The 24,732-nt window shown below is 39.4% G+C and overlaps 1 protein-coding gene across 5 annotated transcripts in view; it reads left to right on the forward strand.

Annotated features, from left to right (window-relative positions):
- SH3KBP1 (SH3 domain containing kinase binding protein 1) overlaps positions 1-24,732 on the forward strand; it is a 214,474-nt gene that overhangs the window by 13,039 nt on the left and 176,703 nt on the right. For 3 of the 5 annotated variants that reach the window (XM_051794875.1, XM_051794874.1, XM_051794876.1), the window contains exon 2: positions 10,232-10,389. In XM_051794875.1, the coding sequence (XP_051650835.1) occupies positions 10,232-10,389 (158 nt within the window). Of the gene's footprint in view, positions 1-10,231; positions 10,390-13,355; positions 13,392-24,732 lie in introns of those variants that run through there. The other 2 variants (XM_051794877.1, XM_051794878.1) reach the window with 2 other exon arrangements.

Below are 24,732 nucleotides of genomic sequence, written 5' to 3' on the forward strand. Positions count from 1 at the left end.
ACATGAGTGCCAAAGATTGTCTATGCAATCTCAGTCTTTCAGAAGGGTTAAGGAGACTCATCCCAATAAAATCTAACATGTATTGTTGGATGCAAAGTGATATTTAAGGGGAAATACAGATGTAACTGCTGCCATCTAGAACTACCACAATTATCTTTTTTTTCCTTGCTTACTCCATCGTTGCACGTGTGTGAAAGTCTTTGGTGATCAGATGTGCTTTGGCATACTGCTTAAAAAGTTTGTATCAGAGATACGAGCTTGACACGATAAATTCAGTGAGAGGCAACTACTATGATAACCCTAAGAAAAGCTTAACAAATTTATAATATTTATTAGAAATACCTACCTGAAGTTGTTTCCCACAGAATTGCTATAAGGTGCAAATTTTATATGGAAAGGTCCCACGTATATACAAAAATACAAACACACTGATTTACTGTTGATCTTTACCTGACTGTAAATGTAAGATTTTTGGATGGATTGTGGTCATACCAAATGCCTTAGCTGGAATATAAAGTATTACTTGTCCTACTGGGTGAATTCCACAAGAATAACTGGGTGTTTATGTGTTTTAAAAGCTGGAACCAAGCTACCTCTTTGAAAAACAGAAAACTAGCTCTCCTCTTTTCCTGAAGAACAGCTCGGGCATTATGTCAGCTGGAGTGGCTTCAGCTCTGCTGCTGCCCAGAGAAGAGTCACGACAGCCCTTGGCCAAGTGTTCACTCTGCCCTCCAAATCCCATTTTGGTTGGGGTGCTCTGTACAGCTCCTCTGTTTCTGTGCCTGCGTGTGTCTGTACCTGTGAATTGCACACAAGGGGTCTTCCCCTCAAATGCTTCCCGTGTGTCCTGAGTGCTCTGTGGCTGCCTGTGATGTTTCCAGCGAGTGTGGCCTGTGGGAGAGGGCTGGGACTATAACACAGAAAGGTCCCTGGGTGATGTGACATGGGTGGCCCCTTCTGCCACTGCTCTGCTCTTTGACAGAGTGATTCAGTGAAGGTCCTATTCTAGGACTGTGACCTTTAGCTCCCCCACATTGTTTTCAAAGGGGAAGTAGGAAAATGTAATGTAAACTGAAAGCTGTTGTCTTAGCAGAGGAGTTGCTGTTTATCATGTAGCATGGCTTTAACATCTTGAAGGTTGAAGAGTACAGATTTTCCTTCTGATGTTGTTTTTATCTTCCCCTCGAGCTTTTTCATGAAGCAGAATCCTTGCAAATACTTTTAGCAGGGAGTATTATTCCTGGTAGTGTTGCAAAAGAAAAATGCTAAAAATTGAGAAAAAATTTGAGTTAATTTTTCAAGGAAATTACATTTCTTCAATACTTACTTGCAATCAAGTAGATAGAAAATGTGTAAGTTAATTTTTCTGCCACAGACACGTTACAAAACTAGGAGGTCAAGCTTTCTGAAATATCCCAGTTGCAATCTACTTTTAAGATGTGAAGTTAGTGATATATTGTTATTTAATTGTGTTTTATGTGCGTTTCAGAGGTATACATGGTAATGAGCATTTCCATTTTGGTCGAGTGATGACTCCAAAGGCTATTCAGTGGCTCCTTCATCTGGTATTATAAAGTATAATGACACTGAGAGAGTTGAGTCTTTATAAACTAGAGATTATTTTGTTCTCTGGTAGAAGAACCCCATCAGACTTTATATGAATCTATCTTCCTTCTCTCAATTGTATTTGTACTACAGCATCCCACATGCAATTGGCCTGCCAGCTGTTCAGTGTTCTTGGAGTGCAGAAAACAGTGGCCTTGTAGGTCATTTGTGATCTTCAGACCTTCTGGCCCTCTAGGTCTAGTTTAGGAAACCAACACTATTGAATGTGAAGTAGTTTGGGGTTTTTTTTAAGTTTGAATTCTGATTGTAAGTCATCAGTTATGCTTTGTGGTTTGGTCTAATAAAAGGTACTGATGTTTTTCTCTCCTAGTGGCTCCTAACGTTTTACTAAGAGTTTTCTTGCAACCTGTCATACAGTAAAAAATAGTGATTTTATTTTTTTTAAGTATGCCCATAAACTCTGAAAGAGTAGTGCATTCACCAGCTTGTACCCAGGTGTCTCAAACAGAACAGTTCATTTGAAGAAGACCTTGTCTGTCAGGTTTTGAGGCAGATGGAAATTGATGGGCAGATTTGTAACCCGTTATGAAACATTGTCTTTATGCAAAAGATAAAAGCTCTGATGCACTCTCTTCTGAGAAAATGTAATTTGAAACTTTAATTTAAAGCTTGAATGTAGAATACTTGAAGGTAGTCTGTCTAGTTTCCATTTGGGTTTTTTTGGGTAAGCTAATGCAACAAGTGTGTTTAGCATTCATATGAAGTGGAGTGACTAACAAAAGTGAAATCGTAAAATTTAGAGAAGTAGAGAAGCTCTTAACTCTTTGCCTGCCATGTTTAACTGTATTCACAATCTTTAATGTCTACATTTGGGTGTGAAACCAGCCTGCTGCAGAAGGTGGAGTTGCCCTATGGATGGAATAGTGCCAAAGACATTAATAACATTTCCACTGTACCTACACACTTCAGATGTCACAAGAAACTGATTTAATAACATGGCTTTTGTTGCGCAGTAGCAAATCTCTGTTTTTTTTTTCTTTATTATTTCTTACTTGGAAAGGCACTCTATAATAATTGAAAATAGCATAAACAGAGACACTTCTGTCTTCAAATGTTTGTGGCATTATTAAAGAAATTCTGACTAGGTCAGTTTAAGAGATTAGATTCTACTTGTAATTTAAAAGGTGGCAAGGAAACAAATTAAACAGTAAAAGAAATGTTTGTAATTATCAACAAAATAATTTTACATGTATATGTGACACTAACTCGGGGAATGAAAGGTAGGACTAGTTAAACTTTTAATCAACAGGTTTTTTCCAGATACGCTTTTTTAAATATAGCTGACAGGTTACATTTCAATGCCTGGTTCATAGCATTAACATTTCAAATTGTATATTTTAAACCCAAACCAGTAAGCATTAAATTAAAAAAATCTTATTCCCTGACATTGCAGTAATGAGTTGTACTGTGCCAGTCTCCAGCAGGGTTGTTAATAACTAGCTTTGATTCTGTTCCGTGAGTTTTTATGTTACAATTTGGATTGATGGTAATATAAGGCTAGGAATAGCGGATTGTGTTGGCATGAGAATGAATGTTCCCTTTGTAGATCAAAATAACTTGAATAGCTTTTGATATTGGATTTCATTCCTAACGTAAAAAATGCCTTCTTCCAGCAGAAAATCTGATAGCTAGAGTTTGCAAGCTGGGGCAGATTAGACATACAGACATCATGAGGTACAATATTTTGAAGAAAAATTCTCAATACAGCAAAGCCAGATCTTTCTGTCCCAACTCTGCCATTTTATTTTACTCTTGGCTTAAAAGGGATTTGAGTTTTGGCTGTTAATGTAACAATCTGTTTACCTTGGCAGAGCTAGGCCTAAGACCAGCCTTTGTTGGTTAACAAATAAAATTAGTTTGAGCTCACTGTCCATAGAGTGTTTTCTCACATCATGAATCACTGGGCAAACTGGGACACTGTTTTAGTCCAGCTCTTGAGGAGAAATCTAGCACAGCACTTCAGAAATGTGGTGTGTTGTACTTACAGATGTGAAGCACAACCTCTGGTTTGCTTTTTTCTTAACATACCTGGATCAGCATTTTCTCCAGCTTCCATGAAGACAAAATTTCACCTCAAAAGAAACAAAGAAGACTAAAGTTGACTGGCAAAACGAATTTTTCAAAACACACTTTGAGAAGGTTGTGTGGTTTAGCATGCTTTGGAAAATGAGGTTGATTTAAAAACTGCAACTGCATGGACCTGTAAATTATAAAGCACTTTTAGGCTGTCATATGCTCTCTAAATTTCAGTAGTATGATAAATGACAATTTTGAGTGATCTCAGAAGTACCTTCCCATCAGTTTGTCACAATCTACACATTTGTTAGGTGTGTTCTTATTCCTCTTTCCAAACTGTGCTCTTGGTTTCCTTTGAAGAGTTTATAAACATCTTGATTGTGTGGTCCTGTTTTGGTGATTCATGTGTCTCTGACAGCTTACACACACTTATATTGCAGTAATCAAATTCTCTGAGAGGAGACAACTTTTAAAAATATTTATATGTGTTTTTTAATAATTGGAAACTTTTATAGACAGAGAAAAGCCTGCACAGTAAAGGAGGTTTTTTTTGTTTGTTTAAACAAACTTCCAGTGAAACAAAAGTGATTGAACAGCTGCAGCTGTGGGTATGTGAATTAATGCAAGGCAGACAAACTTCAGGGAGTTAATTCCAGTGCCTCCAGCCTACCCAAACAGCTGTACAGTTAAGTCAACAGCCCCATCCTACCTTTTGGTCTCTCAAGGTAAGAGAGAGAATGTAATTAATAAGAAAACAAAACTGTCAGTAAACATGTCATTTTTACAACCTTCTTAAGGGAAAACTGCAAGCACAGCAACAGATCCTAGAGCTCTTTTAAATCATGGGACTTAAAGGGTGGGAGAGTTGTTTGTCTTCCTTCATTATGTCTTGTTGCAGTCTGAATGTTGAGGAGTGTTTGAAGAACCGGTAGTTGGAGCCAACCTGAATCCCTGCTCCATTGCCATGTCCCCCTTCCAGCTCTCTAACTGCCTCCTGGTTACTTATTCCATACTCAAAGCAGTATGGAATTGCATTCATAGCAAAATCAGAGTAGGATTTAAAATCTTCCTAAGTAGGAAGGAGAAATGACTTAGCACATAAAAAAAGTTTTGAGTCCTGAGAGCAAGTGCATCCTAGGCTGCTTAAAAATGAAGATACAGGGCCTTGCTTTCAAAAGATATTTCCTGGGATTCAACCAAATTGGAAATACCCTTCTAAATAGCCTGAATTTTGCCTTTTCTGAGCCACAGTGCTGTTGTGTTCTGTGGAGATAAAAATTTTCATTGATGCATATATACCTTGGTGCCACTACTTGAATCCAGTAATCTTTAGAGAGCTATTGTGTAAATACAAATTCTGAACCAAATTCACTGGTTGCTCTGGGCAAAAGTGTTTGTATGTGTGCATATGTAAATATATATATATATTCATAATTATATGGGTAATATTGTTGCTGTTTTTAGAGACTTTCATTTATATATTAGAAATGTGTCTTCTTTTTTTTTTTGGAAATTTTCTCTAACTGGAATGGTCAGTTTAAGTTAAACAGATTTTCTAGTTTGTGTAGCAGTTGGCACAGAAGGGGTCCAGAGACTCTGCCAAAGGTGGTGAGGAATGATGCAGTAGTTGTGGCAAGATGCTGCAGGACAGCTAAGGAGGTTTAAAAAGCTGTTGGTTGGCTGAGTTCAGAGTGTTGGGCTTTCTAGATCTTCAAGTCCCTGAGGCTTCAAGAGACCAAACCTCCAGCTTTCCTGAAGGAAGTGCAGATGGAGTCTGTGCCTCTTGGGCTGTGTCTGGGGACTCCCAGAATGGCAAGTCTGAAAGCCTCAAGTTTATAACTTCTGACACCAGGAGGAAGGCTCCTGCTCCACCTCATGATCTGCAAGTAGGGAACAAATTCAGTGCTTTTATAGGTGACGAGGGTCTTGCTCCATCTTTAATAATGCCACCAACATTTGAAGACAGAAGTGTCTCCATTTATGCTATTTTCAATTATTGTACAGTGCCTTACCAACCTGGTTCATCCGAACCATGAAGGAGCACCAGGAGAAAGTGGCAAGGGATAATAGTAGGAAAATTCCCTGCTGCAGGGAGTGGAGACTCCCATCTGCTGACCTGACCTGTCATCTAGAGAGGCTTGTTGCTTGCCAGGAGCTTGGATCTGGAACACTGTGGCAAGACTGCCAAGGCTTGCCTGACCTTCAGATTACTATTCCGTGCTGCTCTCCCATGTAGGCTTCAATGATACTGCCTGTAGTGATCTGGAAAGTATCAGTTGTGACTGTATGGCTCTGGGGTGACAACCAAGGGTGTGGGAGCCTGGGTGGATTTCTCCTTGATGCTTTGGGTGAGAGTGAAAAGTGTGAGCGTGAGTGGACAGATCCTGTGGGTAACAGCTTGTTGCATAGTTGGTGTCAACAACAGAATTCTGCTTTTATTATTGTAAGACTCTGGCTTGGAAAAGATGGGATCCACCTGACTAGGGCAAAAGTATCTTTGCTAACTATCTTATGAGCAATTGGTGGACCAATGTGTGGGGGTACAAACAGTGGGGACCTTCTAATCAAAAAAGTCAGGACTGAAGGGGGCCCTTTTCAAGCATATCTGTATAGACAAGGATGTGCCTTTCAGAATTACCTGCTGCTCTTTTCTGGGAGGTCAGCATGGCTGGTTGCCTCTCTGAAAAGTCTGTATTCTCATTCATATAGCATGGGATGCAAAGAAGAGGAATTACATGTCTTCACGCAGTTGCAGGGTTATGATGAGGCCTTCTTCAGACAACTGGAATCTGGCTCATGTTGGCAGGACCTGGCCCTCATAGAGGATTTTAATCACCCTGATATCTACTGGAGGGATAGAGAAGTTTGTTTGTGGACTGGGTTGGGTGTGAGTAATACAGGAGGTTTCTGGAGTGTGTTGTCTGCTCGATCTCATACTTGCAGAAGAAGAACTGTTTATTGTTCTGAAGGCTGAGAACAGCCTTGGCTCCACTGACTACGAGATGATAAAAGTTCAGGATCCAGAAAGGAGGAGGGAAAAGGCAGAAAGCAGGATTTCAACCCTGGACTTAAAGAGGGAAGACTTTGGCCTGTTCAAGGCTCTGAAACCAGTGGGAATGTCCAGGGCAAGGTAAACTTTCCCTCAGTGGGAGAGAATCAGGTTAGGTAATATTTAAACGAACTGGTCATGTGCAAGGCCGTGGCCCTGGTGTGGTACATGCTGAGGGAGCTAACTCATAGTGGGAGGCCCCTCTTGATAGTGACTAGAAAAGTCACTCTGATTAGGAGAGGTTCCTTAAGACTTGAAGAAAGCAAATGTACCTCCTGTCTTCAGGAAGAACAAGAAGTCTCTTTTTTTTTTTGTCGAGAACTACAGACTGGTCAGCCCCATGTGAACCACTGACAGATGATGAAGAAAATAATCCTGGAAGCCATTTCCAAACATATGAAGGACAAGAAACTGGTTGGCAGTAGTCAGCATAGGTTTATGAAAGGGAAGTCGTGTCTGAACAATCTGTTGCTTTTCTGCGGTGAAATCACTGACTCACTGTTTACTTTGACTTCAGCAAAGTATTTGACACTGCCTCTCATATCTTAACAGACTGATGAGGTACAGACCAGGTAAGTGGACAGTGAGGTGGACTGAAAACTGACTGTGATCAGCAGCACTGGCAGTGTTCCACAGGGAGGGGACAATGGGGCTGCTGCTTCTCAGTCTTCAGGAATGACCTGGATGACAGGGCAGAGAGGACTCTGAGCAAGTTGGCAGGTAATGCAAAAGTGGGAAGTGTTTGAGTCCCCAGAGGATTGTGCTGCCATTCTTAGAGACCTGAACAGGCTGGAGAGATGGGCTACCAGGACCCTCATGAGCAGAGGCAGCGGTAAGTCCTGCAGCTGGAGAGGAATGATCCCAGGCAGCAGTACAGGCTGTGTCTGAGTGTCTGGAAAGCAGCTTTGTGGAGAAGGACCCAGGGATCCTGGTGGACAATAAGTAGATGATGAACCAAGACCTGATGCTCATGGCAAGGGCAGGTCCTCACTGCCTGGGCTGCATTAGGCTGAGTGTTGTGAGGAGGTGAGGCACATGTGGAGTGCTGTGTCCAGTTGTGGGTCCTCCAGTACAAGAGAGAGATGGAGATAGTGGAGTGAGTCCTGTGAAGAGCTGTGAAGGTGCTTGAGGGATTGGACAAGCATGTGACATCTGAGGAGAGTGTGAGAGAGATGGGACTGTTCAGCCTGGAGAAGAGAAGGCTCAGGGTGATTTTATTGATGTGTCTGAAAACATTTTTAATCTTAAGGGTGATCGAACACTGGAATTTCCTTCCTTTGAGATACTCAAAATCTGGCTGCATAAGGCCCTGAGCAATCTGTACTTTAGCTGTCTCTGCTTTGAATAAGGAGGTTTGGTCTACAGAGGTGCCTTCCAACCTCAGATGTTTCACAGAATATTCTGAGTTGAAAGGGACCCACAAGGATCATCAAGTCCAGGTCTAAAGTGAATGGCCCGTACAGGGATCAAACCCATAACCTTGGTGTTATTAGCACCATGCTGTAACCAGCTGAGCTGATCTCAGGCTTACATTGTGTGATTTAGGTAGTGGTTAGTGGTTTGTACTCTACTTGCAAGCTGATAATAAATGAAGTACCACCAGGGGCTGTCCTGGGACTTGCTGTGTTTAACATCTTTATCAATGGCTGGAGAAGGAGTGCATTCTCCCCAAGTCTGTGGTTGATACCAAATTGGTGGAACAGTTCATGTGCTAAAGAGCAGAGAGACCTGAGGCTAGAGGAACTCCAGGTGTCTGTCTTGGAGAAGAGAAAACGAGAGGTCTGAATAGCACCCTGACAGTGCCTAGAAGTAGATGGAGTGAGTGCACAGCAGTGCATGGTGGGGCAACAAGACCAACGGATGAAAACTGGTACAGGAATGGTTCCAGTGGAACCATTCTCTCCATAGAGAGAAAACCTTTTTCCCAGTCAAACAATGGAGCAGATTCCCCTATGTGCCTTACCTACCTCTGTCCTTGGAGGTTTTCAAGACCGATGTGGACAAAGCCCTGAGTAAGCTGGTTTGACCTCAGAACTGGTCCTGCTTTGAACCTAACTAGAGACCTGAGGTCCCTCCGGGTCTGACTGACTCTGATTTTTCAGTTAAATTTCAGTGTTGAATTTTTCATGTTCTGTTTGCGTGTCAGCTTGTAATGTGTGGTGCCACTCTTCCTCTATTGCTGTTCATGATGTAGTTTAGCAGGCCTCTTGTAAACTGGTTTTATAATGGTTTTAGACTTCACAGAAGAAGCAGTAGTTGAATATTATAAGCCATAAACTTGTGCCTGGTATGTATCCAAAAGTCAGAACACTGTTTTAGCTCTGACTTGCAGGCTCTGGAGGAGGGACAGAGATGTTCAGCATTGTGACTGTGTGACATTTTGGGGGTGGAAAGAAGTAACTCTGCTTTCCTGTCAGCTTAATTCAATTTAGTATGCAGGGCTTTTTATTTAGGCAGAACCTTTTTGCTGTCTGTGGTGCAATGGTTGACTTTGCTTTGTGAGCTGGTATTGCCTGTTTGCAGGCTAGAGCTTGCAGAAAGCAGATGCCTGTTACCAGTTCTCATTTTGCTGTTTCGATGGTTGAAGTGCTAAATGTTTGGTGGAACATCCTGGGGCAAGGTTTTCCACTGAAGTAAACAGGACTAAGGTTTTGCAGATATGGCTGTCCTAGACCTTGCCAGTCTGGCTCCTCCTAGTAGATATATGATGAACCACGAAATACAACTATGGCCACTTCAAACCATATTTGAACACCCCAGGTCTATTATCTTTGATTATCTGAAGGAATTTTTCTGTCTTTATGACTTCTTTAATTCTCTGTAGGTTTCCAGGGATGGGGAGACCTCTTGGGAAAAGACAGAGATACACCATATAATGGTAGCAAGCTTATAATGCAAATCTGATAACAGACATTCAGAGCAGTAGGATTAGTTCATCTTGATCCTCTGATACATAATCACAAGTGAAAGTAAATTTTTCTCCCTTTGGTGAAACCCTGTGGGAGCATGTTCATGAAGCAAAGCTTTGCATTTCTATATAAACAACAGTGAAACTCAGCATGATGCAAAAAATTCCTTTTAAATATTCTTTGGGTTGATAGTGATGCATTTAGCAAAGTAATTGCAGTGGCTTCAAATACTTACGAATTTGAGAACCTTTCCAGAAATAAAATGCTTTAGAAATCCCATGAACAAAAGCTAAAATTTGTCCAAGAAATAAAAATAAACTTTGTAGTGCTGCCAGAATAAATACTGCTGAAGCATCACAAATTGATTTCCTCTAAACAGTAAAGAAAAATGCATGCTATTTGTTGCCTTACCATGATAGGCATTCCTGTATTTTTTCACTTTGGCCTCTCTTGCAGCAGTTACCCACAGAATGTTACCATTACATGTTGCCTATTTGATGTGCTCTCTTGGTTAAGCTGAACGTATAATTCACTGAGAATGTATAATTGCATTGATGTTTTCTTATGCCTTTCAAAGGCATGAAAACTGAAATGTAGTTAATAATTATGCACATGTGTGTTTCTCTTTTAGTGGAGGCGATAGTGGAGTTCGACTACAAAGCTCAACATGATGATGAGCTGACGATCACTGTAGGTGACATAATCACCAACATCAAGAAAGATGATGGAGGCTGGTGGGAAGGACAGCTCAAAGGCAGAAGAGGTTTGTTCCCTGACAACTTTGTAAGAGTGAGTACAAAGTGGAACTGTTCTTGTGTTGTGTGTATAAGTTTTATGTACTGTGCTGTTCAGGGTAAATATCTGCCTTTATATCATGATATTTCTTATATCCAAAACCATAATAGATTGCATATACACATATATTGCATATATACAGTACATTGCATAGATACATTACAATGTTCTATTGAGGCAGTGCTACAAAGAAAAGATTACTTTCTTTGCAAACACAATGTAGTTTTGATATGCTGAAAATAAAAGAAACTACCCCTACATTTCTTTGCTGTTCAGTGATTATGTTTGACTTAGTGAGAACAAAGTGGTTATTCTAGAACAACTTACATGTCACTGCATTTGAAATATTTTCTCTTCTCTGTAACTGCTTCTGCTTCTCTGGAACACTTTCTTAGGTTTTATAGAAGCTTTTTTTGTGAATATTTATTCCTGGCTAAACTAGTTGAGAATAATTAAAGTGGATTTTTCCATACAGTTGCCTATAAAAAACTTTTCAAAAAATCATTACTTTGTATTTTGTGTAATGTTCCATATAGCTTGCAGTAATTCTGGTTTTAGGAAAGCCATTCAGAGTTTTAGAAACATCTCTTTTTTTTCTTTTTTTTTTTTTACTGGCATCTGTGTGCACACATATGTCTGCACATAAGAGGCCAGCTATTAGTACCTCTGGGCCTCCTTGATTTGTCATTGCAGACCTAGGCTGTTAGTTTCTATAAAACTCTATAAACTTGGCTCTCCATTATGAAAAAGAGAGCCAGAACTACAATAAATTACATAAATAGATTTTATGTTAATCTTTTACAACAGCTTCAGAGGATCTTTGGTACTTTCCCTTTTCTAAGGGTATAAGTGTCTTTTTTCTTTTTCTTCTTCTAACTGTGCAAGCCTGTTGTGTGTTTAGACATATGCACATAATGAAGTAATTTCATTTTGCTTCAATAGCACTGCATATGTCGAGGTAATTTGGGAAAGTGGTCTGGTGGCAAACGTAGCCAGCCCATAGCGGGGGGTGTGGGGGTGGACACAGGAACCTCAGGTGTTTCTGTGGGGACAGACATACTCACATCCTAATCCTTGCTCCTGTCATTGCCAAGAAGAACGAACAGCTCTGTGTCTATCAGGCCGTAAAGATTAGGAGGAAATAGCAGCCTCAGTGAGATGAAAGGGAGTGGAGGAGGAAAATGGATACCCTGTTTCTTGTTAATCTCTGAAAATCCACACTTTGGGGTAGGGGGAAGAAACTATTTTGGTTCTCATTATGTGTTGGTAATATTTTTCTGCTTGAACTCTAATGAACTGTGAAGTTCTGTGGGACAAATGTAGGCTTCCTCTAAGCTTTCTCCTGGCTGAATCTGCTACTGATTTTAGGAGGTGCTGGATTTAGTGTTCTAAACAAATGTGGCCTCTGAATTTCTGTTATGGAAATATAATAATCTAAATATGAATATTTGCAAGTTCTCCCCCTTAGTACCTCATTTTTAAGGCCTCTTATTTCTAAAATGACTTCAAACTGTGGCATCCTGTTGCATAATTAAAATATAAATAGCTTTTTCTCAATAGAAAGTTCTAAAACAACAGTAAATGGTTTAGATTTTCACAAAATCACAAAATACACTGAATTGAAAGGGACCCATAAGGATTACCGAGTCCAACTCCTAGCTCTGCACCCATTCTCATAAAATATTACTCCCTGCTCTTTCCTTCCTTCCCTCCTTTTCCTTTTTTTTTTATTAGTCAGCATCCAAGACTGTCTTCTAAAAAACTAAAAACCACATCGTGTTCAAGCTGAGACTGAGGAAGAATTTAAAGTCAAATACATTTTTCATAGTTGAGCATTTCCTCTCTAAATTAGGTAACATGGAGTGGAAGATAAAAATTTACCAAAAGCGTAGTTAGTTTCTGAATCTCTTGAGTGAAAACCTTTATGTTTCTTCAGTTTTTCCTGTGTAAATCTCCTTGTATCTGGAGAGCTATAGTCAAACAAAACAGCTGTGCCATTAGAAAGCCGGTTGAGTGTGATCATTCTGCTCGGTAAGATTATAAGTAATTGTGAACTTTCTCTTTTGTTTTTGGAACATTTTTGACCCAGTGTATGCAGAGTGGAGCTCACCAGCAACCAGTTCATGCCCCCTTGCCAACGTATGTGTCAACAAGGTAATTAAGAGGCAGGCAAAAAGGGGTGCTACAGATGAGTGGTGGACTTGAATGCAACTCCAAATTCCCATTGCTTGTTGGAGTTGGTTCTAAGAGTAGTTGAGAAAGTTACTCGAAGGTAAAAACTATTCATGAAATTCTTGAGGTACTTTGCATTCTACCTTCAAGTGGTGGGAATAATTTCTTATGGAAAAGCACTTTTCCTTCCTGTGATTTTATTTCCTTTTGAATAAGTTCATGATGACATTCCAAATAAACTGTTGGGGTTTGCAAAAATTGAATGTTTGGCTGAAATGAAACCATGGGATTAACATGGTAAGGAGTCCTGAATGGTCTGTGTTAGCATTTGTGCACAGATTATGGAGGTGCAGTTTGGAAGAAAAGATATGGAAATCAGAAATGAAAAAAATTAGGGAAATGCAATATATTGAAATGTTTATGAAAAGACAAAAATGTAAAGTGTTACTTAAGCAAATAAAACCCCCCATATTTTTCAAGGGAGTAGTAGGTCATGAATGTGGAAAAGACTTTTGGAGTTGCCTGTAGAAAAAGTGGTTTTAAATTTCTTGGAATAAATGCAAATTAGGAGAACACTGAAGTGGAGTTGTCTGAAGACAGATGTGAGAAAGAAAAGGAAAGGGGAGGTAGCAATAATATGTATGCAGTACATGTGCAGTAATTTTTTTTTCAAGGGACTTTCACTATGAAGTTGTATCAGAGGTGCTTCCTGTTCTTGAATCTGCAAAACAACTGCTCTGAATTTTTTGTATCCAGCCACAAGAAAAAGAGATTCATACCCTTCTTATGCTCTGCAATTCAGTATGCAAGACGTAACAGAAAAGGTATTTGAAATTTATTTTCTGTTTTCATTGCTGAGTAGTCTGGGGCTATGGTCACTTGGAAGATTTTGTGGAAGAAGTTCATCTAAATATGAGAAAAAATCTTTGGTTTCTCTTTAAGATCTGACTTACCTTTGTCCATCTTTGAAGATACCTACTTTTATTAGAGTTACTGGTGCCGAATACGTAAGAAATGTATGAAGGTGTATCTGGTTGTTGTCTTTTTCTGTTTTCTTTCAATTTTTCAGGTAGCGAAATAGAAGTATGAGTGGAGAATTATGTATTGTTCCTGGCTGTCTGTTTTACTTCTCAGTTAAGCAGCTGAAAGAGAGGAGGTAGCAGGTGATTGCAGTGTTGTTCATTTACATGGTATAAAGTTGGTTTTCAATATCTTTCTGTTTTGAAAACTTTAACTTGAAATCCATACTCTGCACTGCAAAACTGTGTTTGTAAGTGTGACAGTGTCTGAGACAGATTTTGCTGATAGCAAATGAAGATGCAGAAAGGAGGAAACTGGTGCAGAGCCATGCTTGCTGGCTTTAATTTTCAAAGCGAATTCTATGTGGGATTGAATAGTGTTATACTGGTAAACTGAATTTCTGCGTGTGACAACCTTAAAGCTTGTCTGTACTCCAGAGAGCTTGCCAGTATTGTTAGCAGAACTGGGGGTAAATTTATTTTAAGTAAGAAGTTTAGTGGTAGTTGTTTTTGCAATTCTGGTGTATAGCTTGTGTTTTAGAATCAATGCAACAGGATAGGGAGTTTGTGTAGCTGTACTGCTGGCTCGGGTCAGAACAGCAACCTGGATTTCTTGTTATGCAAGCAGAATACAATCTTTAAATAGTGCATGTTAGTTGTAGGATGTCACGGATGTTGATGCTGTTGATAAGTACATGGTGAGATCCTTATCTGTTGCTTGTCATTTAATTTTTTTCTCTGTGTTTTGTTTGTTTGATTTTAATTTCCACAACCATCCAAAGGTTGCAGGGGACTGTGAGTGATTCCTTGCTGAGACCCCCATGCTTGTTACACATCCCTATCCATCCCTGTTAGTGCTTTCATAAAACCTTTCATAAGACTGGTCCTGTGCACATGCAGGGGCCCTTTGCAGCCATAGTTTGGCTCCTGGGAGGGAAAAGAGAATATTCCCCATATCCCAGAACACTTTGGTTCCTGCAATGCTTTCTGCTTCCCTGGCCCTTCAGCTGCTGTTTGGTACCTGTCAGGTCAGAGAAGCAGCCAACTCCTGTTGGTCAGAGAAGCACCCAACTTCCCTCCTGCTTAGCCAGTAACTTTTGCACTCTCTGACACCTCTGTGACTTCCTGCTTTTGCTTTGGGGCTGTAGGTTCGTATTGCCTTCACTGCTCCCCTCAGTACTCGCAATACTGTTAATTGAGTGATGTCTGTGTCAGCTTTGCCCAAGTAGCCACTTGTCGCAGTTCGATTCACTTAAGAGTTGGACTCAATGGTCCTTGTGGGTCCCTTCCAACTCACAGTATTTTGTGATTCTGTGAAAGTTATGACATCAGTGGAGGCGCTGAGGTTGTATGTAGACTGGGGAAAGCAGTGTTATTTCTGTCCATACCTGAAAAGATAACTTGCTTTATGATTCAGTGAATGGTTATGTTGGGCTTTTTGGTTTGATTTTGTTCTTTTTTATGCATACTTGCCAGGAATTTGCAATTCAGTTACTGAACTTCTTGTGTGTGTGTGTGTGTGTGTGTGTTGGAAATCTTACTAGAATACTGTCTATGTATTCGTTTTAAGGAAATGTTTTAGATTGTAGCATCCTAACTGTTAGGTTGTCTTGGGAATAAAAGCCAGGACTGCTAGTTTCTTATTCCAAGTTCTGGGTATGGCCAGAACTTGTTATCCTTACAGTGAAATGTAAGAGAATATAATTAGTGAAAGAAACTCAGATTGGTTCCATCATGTGAAAATGTTGCCTCTTTGAGCTTTTGTTTCTGTCAACAGCAATTAAGATTTTGTGGGGAGAAACATAACATCATGGGTGTGTTATTTTGTATTATTGTTGCCCTTACTGCAGTGAAAGTAAAACTAATAAAACAAAATCTTTCTCCCTCTCCCAGCCCATCTCCTCAAAGACACAGATCTGCAAGATGGTCTTGTACCAGTCAGTAGTCTCTGACTTGGCTGTGTTTGCTCTTACAAGGGAGTTGAGCACTCTGGGCTCTCCTGGATGCCCAAGGCATGATTACAAATGATGTCACACCTCAACCTGTTTATCTGGATTCAGAGGAGATGGGAGAGCTCCCAGCAAGGCAGCTGCCCTGGGTGTTTGGCCTGGAAGTGATTTGAGACTCCCAGGCAGTGAGAGAGGCTCTTTCCCATTCCCTGTGACAGGTCACTGGTGATACTCCCAGCTGGATGGGAAGGGTGCCATGCTCATTGCAGTCAGCAGAATGGATCCCGTATGTTTATCGTGGGGGCAAGCGTGGAGTTGGCTGGCTGGTGGTGATCAGTTTGTTGGATATGTTTTCATGGCAGGCTTTGAGAGGGGGGTTTCCTCGGGGGAGTGTGGGGGTGTGGAACAGACAGGAAAAATTGTTGTTGTTTGGGGCTGTCAGCTGTTGGATATTTTGTGGGAACCAGCCTGTGAACATTTTATGAAGTATGTGAAAGTGAGAGGGTTTTAAATACGTGCATCAGTCATGTAGTGAACACACAGTAATGTGAAGCTTCAGTATTAAGGTTTTTATTAGTTTTTAGTGACTAGTACATTGTATTTAAAAAAGTAGCCTTCTGAAAAGACATTGGCTTATTTGTAGTTGTATATTGATAGAACTGATGGAAATCCAGCCATGGATCCAGCTTCTCCCATGGCATGGGAATTTGAGGGAAATGGTCTTTAAGGTCCCCTCCCCTAACCATTCTATAATTCTTTGAAATTTATGATTTTGCAAACAAAATGCGTTGCTTTTCATTCTTTATGCATTGTAATTGCTGATGTTTAAAAACATTCTTATTTAAATACACATAATATTGTTTTACCGATAGAGTTTAGTGTAGGTAGTATAAGTTAATATACAAAGGAAACTCAATTATTTCCTCTTCTTGTTCAGGTTTGTCTTTTGTATTCTTAAGAAAACCTCAATAGAGTATTCCTGTTTAAAATATGCTGTTGTTTAAATTGTAAATTACAAAAAATACCCGCAAAACACAACAAATTTGGACTAACAGGGAAACTAAACACTTTTCTGTTTTCCTCTTTCTGAAGCTCCAAGCCATGAGGAGAATCTAATCAGAGACTGAAACATGGACTGAATGTGCTATCTAGAAGTTATCTGTTCAAAGATAACTTCTTTGGAGATATAATATCATAATTCTTTAAAGTAGCTTCAGTTTCTTCAGAACTTAGTTATATGCTATTATTATTTGAAGTCTGTGTTATATAGAGAATTCAATGTGGTTATGGCAATAGCCTCTTAAAGTAGCTTCCATAAGGATTTATAGAATTGATAGGATTAGATGGTTGATGGCGTTTCTCCAGCCTAGCCCTGAAAGGTTGGGAGGCAGAGAAGGTGTCCTGAACTTATACTTTCTCTTCCTTGAAATCAGTTTTTTCTTTTTTTTTCCCCTCTGGCAACTTTACAAGCTCCGGATGTTTTTATTTTCTCTGTAGATTGTGTGTGGGTGGGTATGTTAGTAATCCATGTATTTTGGTCTGATTCATTTTCACACTTGTTCTGGCAATTGTTTTACTGTTGGAGGAGGCTGCTGTGAGAAACTCTTCTCTGTAGGTAAAATCTGTAGAGGTGCTTAGCAGCATTTGCTAAATATATCTTGCAAATATATATCTTGAAAAATATACTTCTACAGTTTGGGATTTAAAGAGAGTACAGCTGTGTATCTGATTTTTCCTGGCAGGACCAAAAAAATCATTAAAATTCTTAAAACACAAGCTCCTAGAAAATTGAATTGCAGTTGAGTCCCACTGCTGTTTGAAGATAATGTGTGAATACTTGTCGATATTTCCACCTTTTTTGCAATTTAATTACAAGACCCTGAGGTGGATTCCCTCAACTTTAGGAAATGTTATCTGATTCTGATGGTTTTAATATTTGTTTGCAAAAAAGTAAGAGAAAGAGTATTCTGAATGCCTGTGGTGTAGCTGCAGCATTTAATAATCGTAATTGTGAAGGGTTGTACTTCAAGTTTAGTCTGCCAAATAGTCTATTTTCTCCATTACAATGATCCAGACTTCATCTACTGATTTTCTTTCAGTTTGTATTACTTAATTTTTAAGTAACAGTAACAGTAAGTAAGAATGAAGATGGGAGCAAGAGGGACATGTAGAAAAAAAGAAAGCTATCAGGGATTGCAAGACTAGTTGCTCTAACTGCTGCTGTCATGACTTAATGGTACTGTTTACTTCTGATTAAACACTATAATTTATTAATAGTAAATATATGTGTGTATGTGGGGGTTGTTTAGAGATGTTGATTTTTAATTTATTTAGATTTTCTCTGTTGTATTTGGGTTTTACTTCTATGTACAGAAGTGCTGGGTTTTTTGTGAGGTATCATGTATAGACCATTTAACAGCTTTCATGTTTTTATAAAGTGTCGTTCCAGTATCAACTGAAATGACAAACTATTTGCATTATTTGCTATTAGAAATAATGTTTGTGTAATTAGGTATCTTTGTGTTCTGTGTCTGTAAGTGCTGCAATTTCCTCCTAAAATCTTATGGGAACCATTGGGGAAGCTGATGGTGAAGACAGTCCTTAAAGGATCCACCATTTCTTGCCGTCCCTTAATTATTTACTCTACTAGAATTTCACTGGCGCTGTTGGTAAAATTATAATAGGACAGAGTACATTAGAGCAGTTTAGGTTTATGATCAGGGAACATGTTGTTCTCTTCAGAGTTGGAAAGAGATGAGTGTATGTGAGTCTCGTAATCCTCATTTTTTGGCTTTGTTACAGCCATATGAAATATATTATTGCATATATATATATACATTCTGGTTGTTTAGTTACCCTTGGAAAAGACAAAAGTGCAAGTAAACTACCATCCTGTAATAGGATGAGTTATTAGTTTTGACTTCAGACTTTTTCAGTAGTGGATACTTAGCACTAAAGGTTGTGATGGGGGATGGTGAGGAATGAAAGGCAAGAAACAAGTAAAGCATACATTTTTAAAAATAACATTGGTACCTCCTTGCCAGTGAAAAGGAACAAGGCAAACCTGTCATCTTTACAGAAGGAGGTAATGACTTCTTTTATTGAAATTTTTTTTTGACTGGGAATATTGAGGGAAATAAATGCGTCACAAGTAATTCAAGACTGTGCAAGGTCTATGTATTTGCTGCTTCACAAAACCTCAATTTGTCTATTTCCCACTTCACGGAGAACTCACTGCACCTTCTGAAAGATTGATTCAGTACTCGTTCTTCCAGAGAACTTGCATTCACCTTCCCAGAAGCCATAAGCCAATATTGTCAAAAGCCTTGATTAAAAACACCTTTCCAACAGAAACCATCTTTAAAACAGAAACTTCTTTCGTAACTTTCTTGATTGCTTAAGGTTGCAAGTTATTCCCCTTATTGTGGCTGGTTCACGATAACCAGCTTAGCTAAGCCTTAGTTTCCCTTTTAAACATACTTTGGTGTGTTTGGGCAGCCTGATTTGTCTGTCAGTGTTTACTTAATAACTGATAACACAAACCAAAGGAAAATCTTTTTTATCCTTTTGGCTGAAAATGATTCTCTTTGTACTTGGAGCCAAGATCATCATGACATTCAGCATTCCCTTTGCCACCTGTGTTTATCAGCTTTTTAATTGCTTGATTGTTTTGTTTTTGTTTTTGTTCCCTCGCCCCAAGCTTCCTTATCGTGCTGCCCCCAGGGCCTTGCCAGCAGGTGAGCAGACTGCCTGTCCTACTGCACATTGCTGTCACCTTGTCTGCATCACATGGCCATGGCACTTCAGAGACATGGTTCATACACTGTCATCAGCCACTGCTGAGTCACTGTCCCAAAAGTACCTAATAATAATAGGTAGAAGATAAAATTCAGATCTTCATGTTTTCTTTATGCTTCTCAGATGTCCTGTGTCTTAATTTTATTGTACTGTCAAGTGCAAAGAAAAAATTTAATTTGTTCCTCCTTCTAAAATGACCTCCTTCCAAGATTGAATTGCAGAAATATAGATGGAAAAATGTCTGTAATTCAGAACTACCACATTAACTATCTTGAATAAAAAATATCTAAAATTCACCCACCAAAGAGGTGCACGTGTCTCAATGTAGCTTTCAGTAAATTTTTTAATGCTTCCCTTTTGTTTTAGAGGAGTCTAATTCTACAACTTAGTTGAATAGTTGCTATATAATTTGTTTCATGAAATTAGGTTCTTCTAAGTGGAATTACCTGAAAGGTGGTGTTGTGCGTGTACAGAGGGACATAAGCTAAGTTTTTTTCTTCTGTTCCCACACACCTTATTAATTTTGCAACCTTCAGTTGATTAATAATGGTCTGTGGTTTGTTACTGTATTTACCTTTCTTTGACTCTGAGGGATCTGTCCCTTCAAACTGAGAGCACTGGAAGGCCTATGGTTGTGAATTTGAGTTGATCAGTTTTCATGACGGATTGTCACAATTAATGATGGTTAATTAAAAAACAAAAACTGGTTTGTTACTGATGTTGCGTAAAAGTGTATAATGCTAAGGTTAAACTAAAATCCTGGAAGGATTTGAGTTAGCTTGCTGTGAGACATCACCAGTGTTTTTCCCTGCAGAAGGAAAGATCATATGTACTTTGAAACCTCCTTTCAGTAGTTCATGGAATAACTAGGAGGATACAACTGCTTACATCCACCAGTTCTTGTGGGACTGAGCACTGTATTTCATAGTCATTAATTGCTCTATGGTTCTGCATAGAAAACTTTCCAATTTCTCTATTCTCTTCTGACTTGTTTTTAGTAGGTAACATGAACTTCTGCAGCCTTTCAGACAATGTGAAAGTTTTTTAAAGACTATTCAAACTGGTAGACATCAGGGGAAACTTTTGAGTAAGTGGAGGAATTAAACTGTAAAATAAATACTCTTTTTCAAACTATAATCCCTTTCCTGGTGTTTTCAGCAATACATATATACATGTTCATGCAGTAGGTGTGCATAATGTGTGTATGCTGTATGCAGAAATAAACACTGGATCTAAAACCAGAACATACAAATTAAGGTGTGAGAAATTATTTTTAAAGGGACTTTCACTTTACAAAATAAAGAAAGGAAGTTTATTCTCTGGTATCATCCATTAATTCAACCTTTTTTACTCCACTAAGCAATTGCATAAGGTTGTTTTTTTTTTAAATCTGAGAGTTTTTACAAATAGGTAGAATGTGTGTTGCTTGTGCCTCTGAACCCTGGTGACACTTGCAGGGACACTCTGTAATATTGACCCCATTTCTTTGTGCTGGGATTTTTACCACTGCATTATTTCCTTAGTGAACATTCAGATATTTAGAAAACAGCAGTTTTTGTTTGGTCTCTTTAAATTGAGTGTACTGTACTCCCAGTAGTTTTCTTTTTTTTAAGGTTCATGTGTTTCCATTAGAAGCTGCCCTTCTCTTCCCACTTCCCCACCCCACAGCTTCTGTGTGGGTTTTATTTTCTCATGGAGCTGAAACTGGGTGTACAAGTTACAGGGTTGAAGAACCTCCTGCAGGGCTTCCTTGCTCATGCCTGGAGTTACTTGTAATGTGTTGGTAACCTGCCTCTCCAGTCTCTGTACCATGTCCTTCTGCTGTCAAATTGTAGCTCCATGACACTGAGCACCATAAAGAATGAGAGAAAATACTTATTATACCTGTGTCAGAAAGAGGTTTTATATTTGAAGACTGGTTATATTAGTGGAGGCTTTCTTGGTCACGCCTTTGATTGAGCCTGTCTGTACTAAAATGAGATTCTCAAGTCCTACTATTGAAGAATGTATGTGGAAGGACAGACAGGGAGATGGGATTTGAGTTTTAACAACCAGCAGTGCCAGGATTTGCTAATGAGTGCTAACAGATGTATTTGTTTTCTGCTGATGTTCTCAGACATTCAGAAAGTAAAAACAGGATTTACAGGGAGAGGCTAAATTACTATCTCTTACTAGACTGCGTTGTTGGAAAAATTGACTAGGCTCCCAGACTTGGGATCCTCTCATCAGATCTGGCAACAAGCAATGAAATTAAAGATAAATACTGGCTACAGGCAATTATTTTTAGTTAAAGCCAATTAATATTAGCTGGTTAGACTGCTTGAGAGAAAAGGGAAGTTTGCATCACTGGAGCATGATACAGAGTAACAGGGGGAGACTTGAACTTCAAACAGCATTCTTGGTACTGTGCTGCCATTATAGTGACACCATCATTTTATTCAACTTCATCTCAAAGTAGTAAGATTTTGCATTCCTGCTGCTGTCAGGGAAATGCAGGTAAGTAGGACTTGCAAAAGGTGTCACATGATGCTTGAATGGATTTGTGAAGTAAACCACCACAGATGCAAAGATACATAGGATAAAATAATACAAAACCAAAATGTTCTTTGTAGACATTATGGATGAACAGCCTCACTTGTGGTAGGAATATGCATCTCCTGCTCTGGTGTACCATTGTTCTTTCATGGTTATAGAGTGTTAGTGTAATGTATTGCCAGAGAGCTCCTGCTATGCAGCAGCTGTATAGCAAAGCTTTGCTTTGGGGCCATCTAGTAAAACCCTGCACAGGAAGCAAACAGGCTGTACCAGTAAAAGCTCAGTCAGTTAAACCAGTTTAGCTAGTCTAAGTCAGTGGTAGGAGCTTCTGCTGGTTCAATTACAAATCACACCTGGTAGTCTTCCTGCTTCAGCTATGCTAACAGAAGTTTGCAAGTAGGTACCATTTTGGGAAATTCCGCTTTGGTTGTTTACCATAGGTAGCACATTGTTGCATTATAGTCTTTTCCTTTTTTTTCCTTCTCCTTTTGTATCTTTTTTTCCCCGTCCTCTCCAAGGAATTTACAGCTATGCCTCTTAGTTGAACGTAGCTGCTCTTGGATATGGTTATTAACTACCTACCTCTCTACCTGATACATTTACTGCACTCTTGGAAGAAACAAGAGAAGTTTAAGGGTTGAATTCTGTAAGTGGAAGAAACAGAGAGTAGTTAATATTCAGATTTTATTCTGAAGTGAAAGAGCTAGAATGAATAATGACAGCTGTGTAAGCTGTGCGAGATAATAGGACAGCATTTAAGATCCAAATAACTATTGCTTTTTCATAAAACAGTAGCATTAACTCTGTTTTTGTGTTCAAATATTAGCAGATGAGACAACTGGAAAGGACTGATTGAACAGTTTGTCTAGCATTTTTTTAAAGTGAAAGGGATGCCTACTCGGTATCTGGAAAAAGCTGCTTTAAGATGAACCCATAGTGAGCTAACTCCACTGTACAGGAAATGTAGCTAAAGCACCCAGTGACATTGTTTAAAATGTTAATGAAGCAGTTTCGTGCAGAAACCATAGCTATGCTAGCACAAAACCAAAGTTGTGCTCAGTGGTGTATTGCCTTGCAGCTCCACTCTCCTGGGTGCATTTGTGTGCAGAGAGAAAAGCTGTACAGCTTGTACTGTGTTAGATTGCTTTCATGAAAGTAGTAAGAATGATGTGACTATGCAAAGTTTGGGGAAGCACAAGTTTGATGAGGAAAGAAGCAGAATAAATAAGAAAAGATATGGAAGAAATGGGCACAGGACAAACCACATAAATTCAGGTATCTCTTGACAGTGTTGAAAAAAGCAGTGCTCTAATATCTGCCAATTATGTGGTGGATTACATAGGAACTTCTCTAGAACCTGGTTCTAGCCTGTAGCACTTCCTTCCCATTGCTGTTTCCAACTTAACCTATTGGAACAGAAGTTATTCAGCATACTGTCTATTCCTGAGTTTAGGAAAGGTAACTTCTTGGGAATTAATTCTACCACGCTGCTTGTGTTAAAGCTTATTGTGGACAGATTATGATTTTTGCCAAAAACTCTGTAATAGCATAGTTCCCCACAGGAAAGTTGGATGCTGTTATAATACATGGTCAATCTTTTTTTCATTGTAGCTCACAGAATGTATATATGTTCTAAAAAATACATTTTAATCTGCAAGGTGGTGTTTTAGTTAATCATGTAAGTAAGAATGAGTGTTGGAATTGCTTGAATGGTTATGTTTTACATGGCTTAATTTCTTTTCCTAGCCCTCATATGAATGCTTGCTCTGTGTTCTGATCGATTGCAAAAGTAAAGATAACTTTATTTGCAGTGTTTTTGCTTTGGGAGACCGATTTTATTCTGTCAAATGTCATTCAGTAACACTAGGTTATATTTGCTTCCACAGTATAAAGCATTCTCTCCTCTCTATCATTGCTGCAACCCAGCCTGATATCTGAAAAACAAGTGTTATTTTCATTCATACATCATAAAGGTAGCATAGACAGATCTGATACAATGCCTAACCCACAATAAAATCTCAGAGGAGATTAGTTCCAGACAGAAAATTGATTTTCTCAGAAGAAACCTTAAGGGAGGCTCCTGGGGAGTAGCAGAAAGCAAAAATTGATCATCTTTTCAAGAAGGAAAAGGAGAATTTGGGGAACTCAAGCCTCACGTTGACCTCCTGGAGTAATTTCCAAACACATGAAGGACAAGAAACTGGTTGGCAGTAGTCAGCATAGATTTATGAAAGGGAACTCATGTCTGAACAATCTGTTAGTTTTCTACCATGAGATCACTGACTTGGTGGAGTGGATGTTGTTTATGTTGACTTCAGCACAGTATTTGACACCTCCTTCCATATCTTGACAAACTGATGAGATGCAGACCAGGTAAGTGGATGGTGAGATGAACTGAAAACTGTCAGAAGTGCCAGACTCAAAAGGTTGTGATCAGCAGCAGGAGGTCCAGCTGAAGGCCAGTCACTGGCAGTGTTCCACAGGGAGGGATAATGGGGTGATGCTGCTCAGTCTTCAGGAATGACCTGGATGACAGAGCAGAGAGGACTCTGAGCAAGTTGGCAGGTGATGCAAAAGTGGGAAGTGTTTGAGTCCCCAGAGGATTGTGCTGCCATTCTTAGAGGCCTGAACAGGCAGCAGTATAGGCTGTTTCTGAGTGTCTGGAAAACAGCTTTGCAGAGATGGACCCAGGGATCCTGGTGGACAACAAGTAGATGATGAGCCAAGAACTGGTGCTCATGGCAAGGGCAGGTCCTCACTGCCTGGGCTGCATTAGGCTGAGTGTTGTGAGGAGATGGAGCAATGGGATCCTTCTCCCTTTCTCCTTTCTGGTGAGGCACATGTGGAGTGCTGTGTCCAATTCT

The sequence above is a fragment of the Manacus candei genome, unplaced genomic scaffold (genome assembly GCF_025592945.1).
Source record: "Manacus candei isolate 608988 ecotype Guabito, Panama unplaced genomic scaffold, ASM2559294v1 h1tg000041l, whole genome shotgun sequence".
Taxonomy (NCBI): Eukaryota; Metazoa; Chordata; class Aves; order Passeriformes; family Pipridae; genus Manacus; species Manacus candei.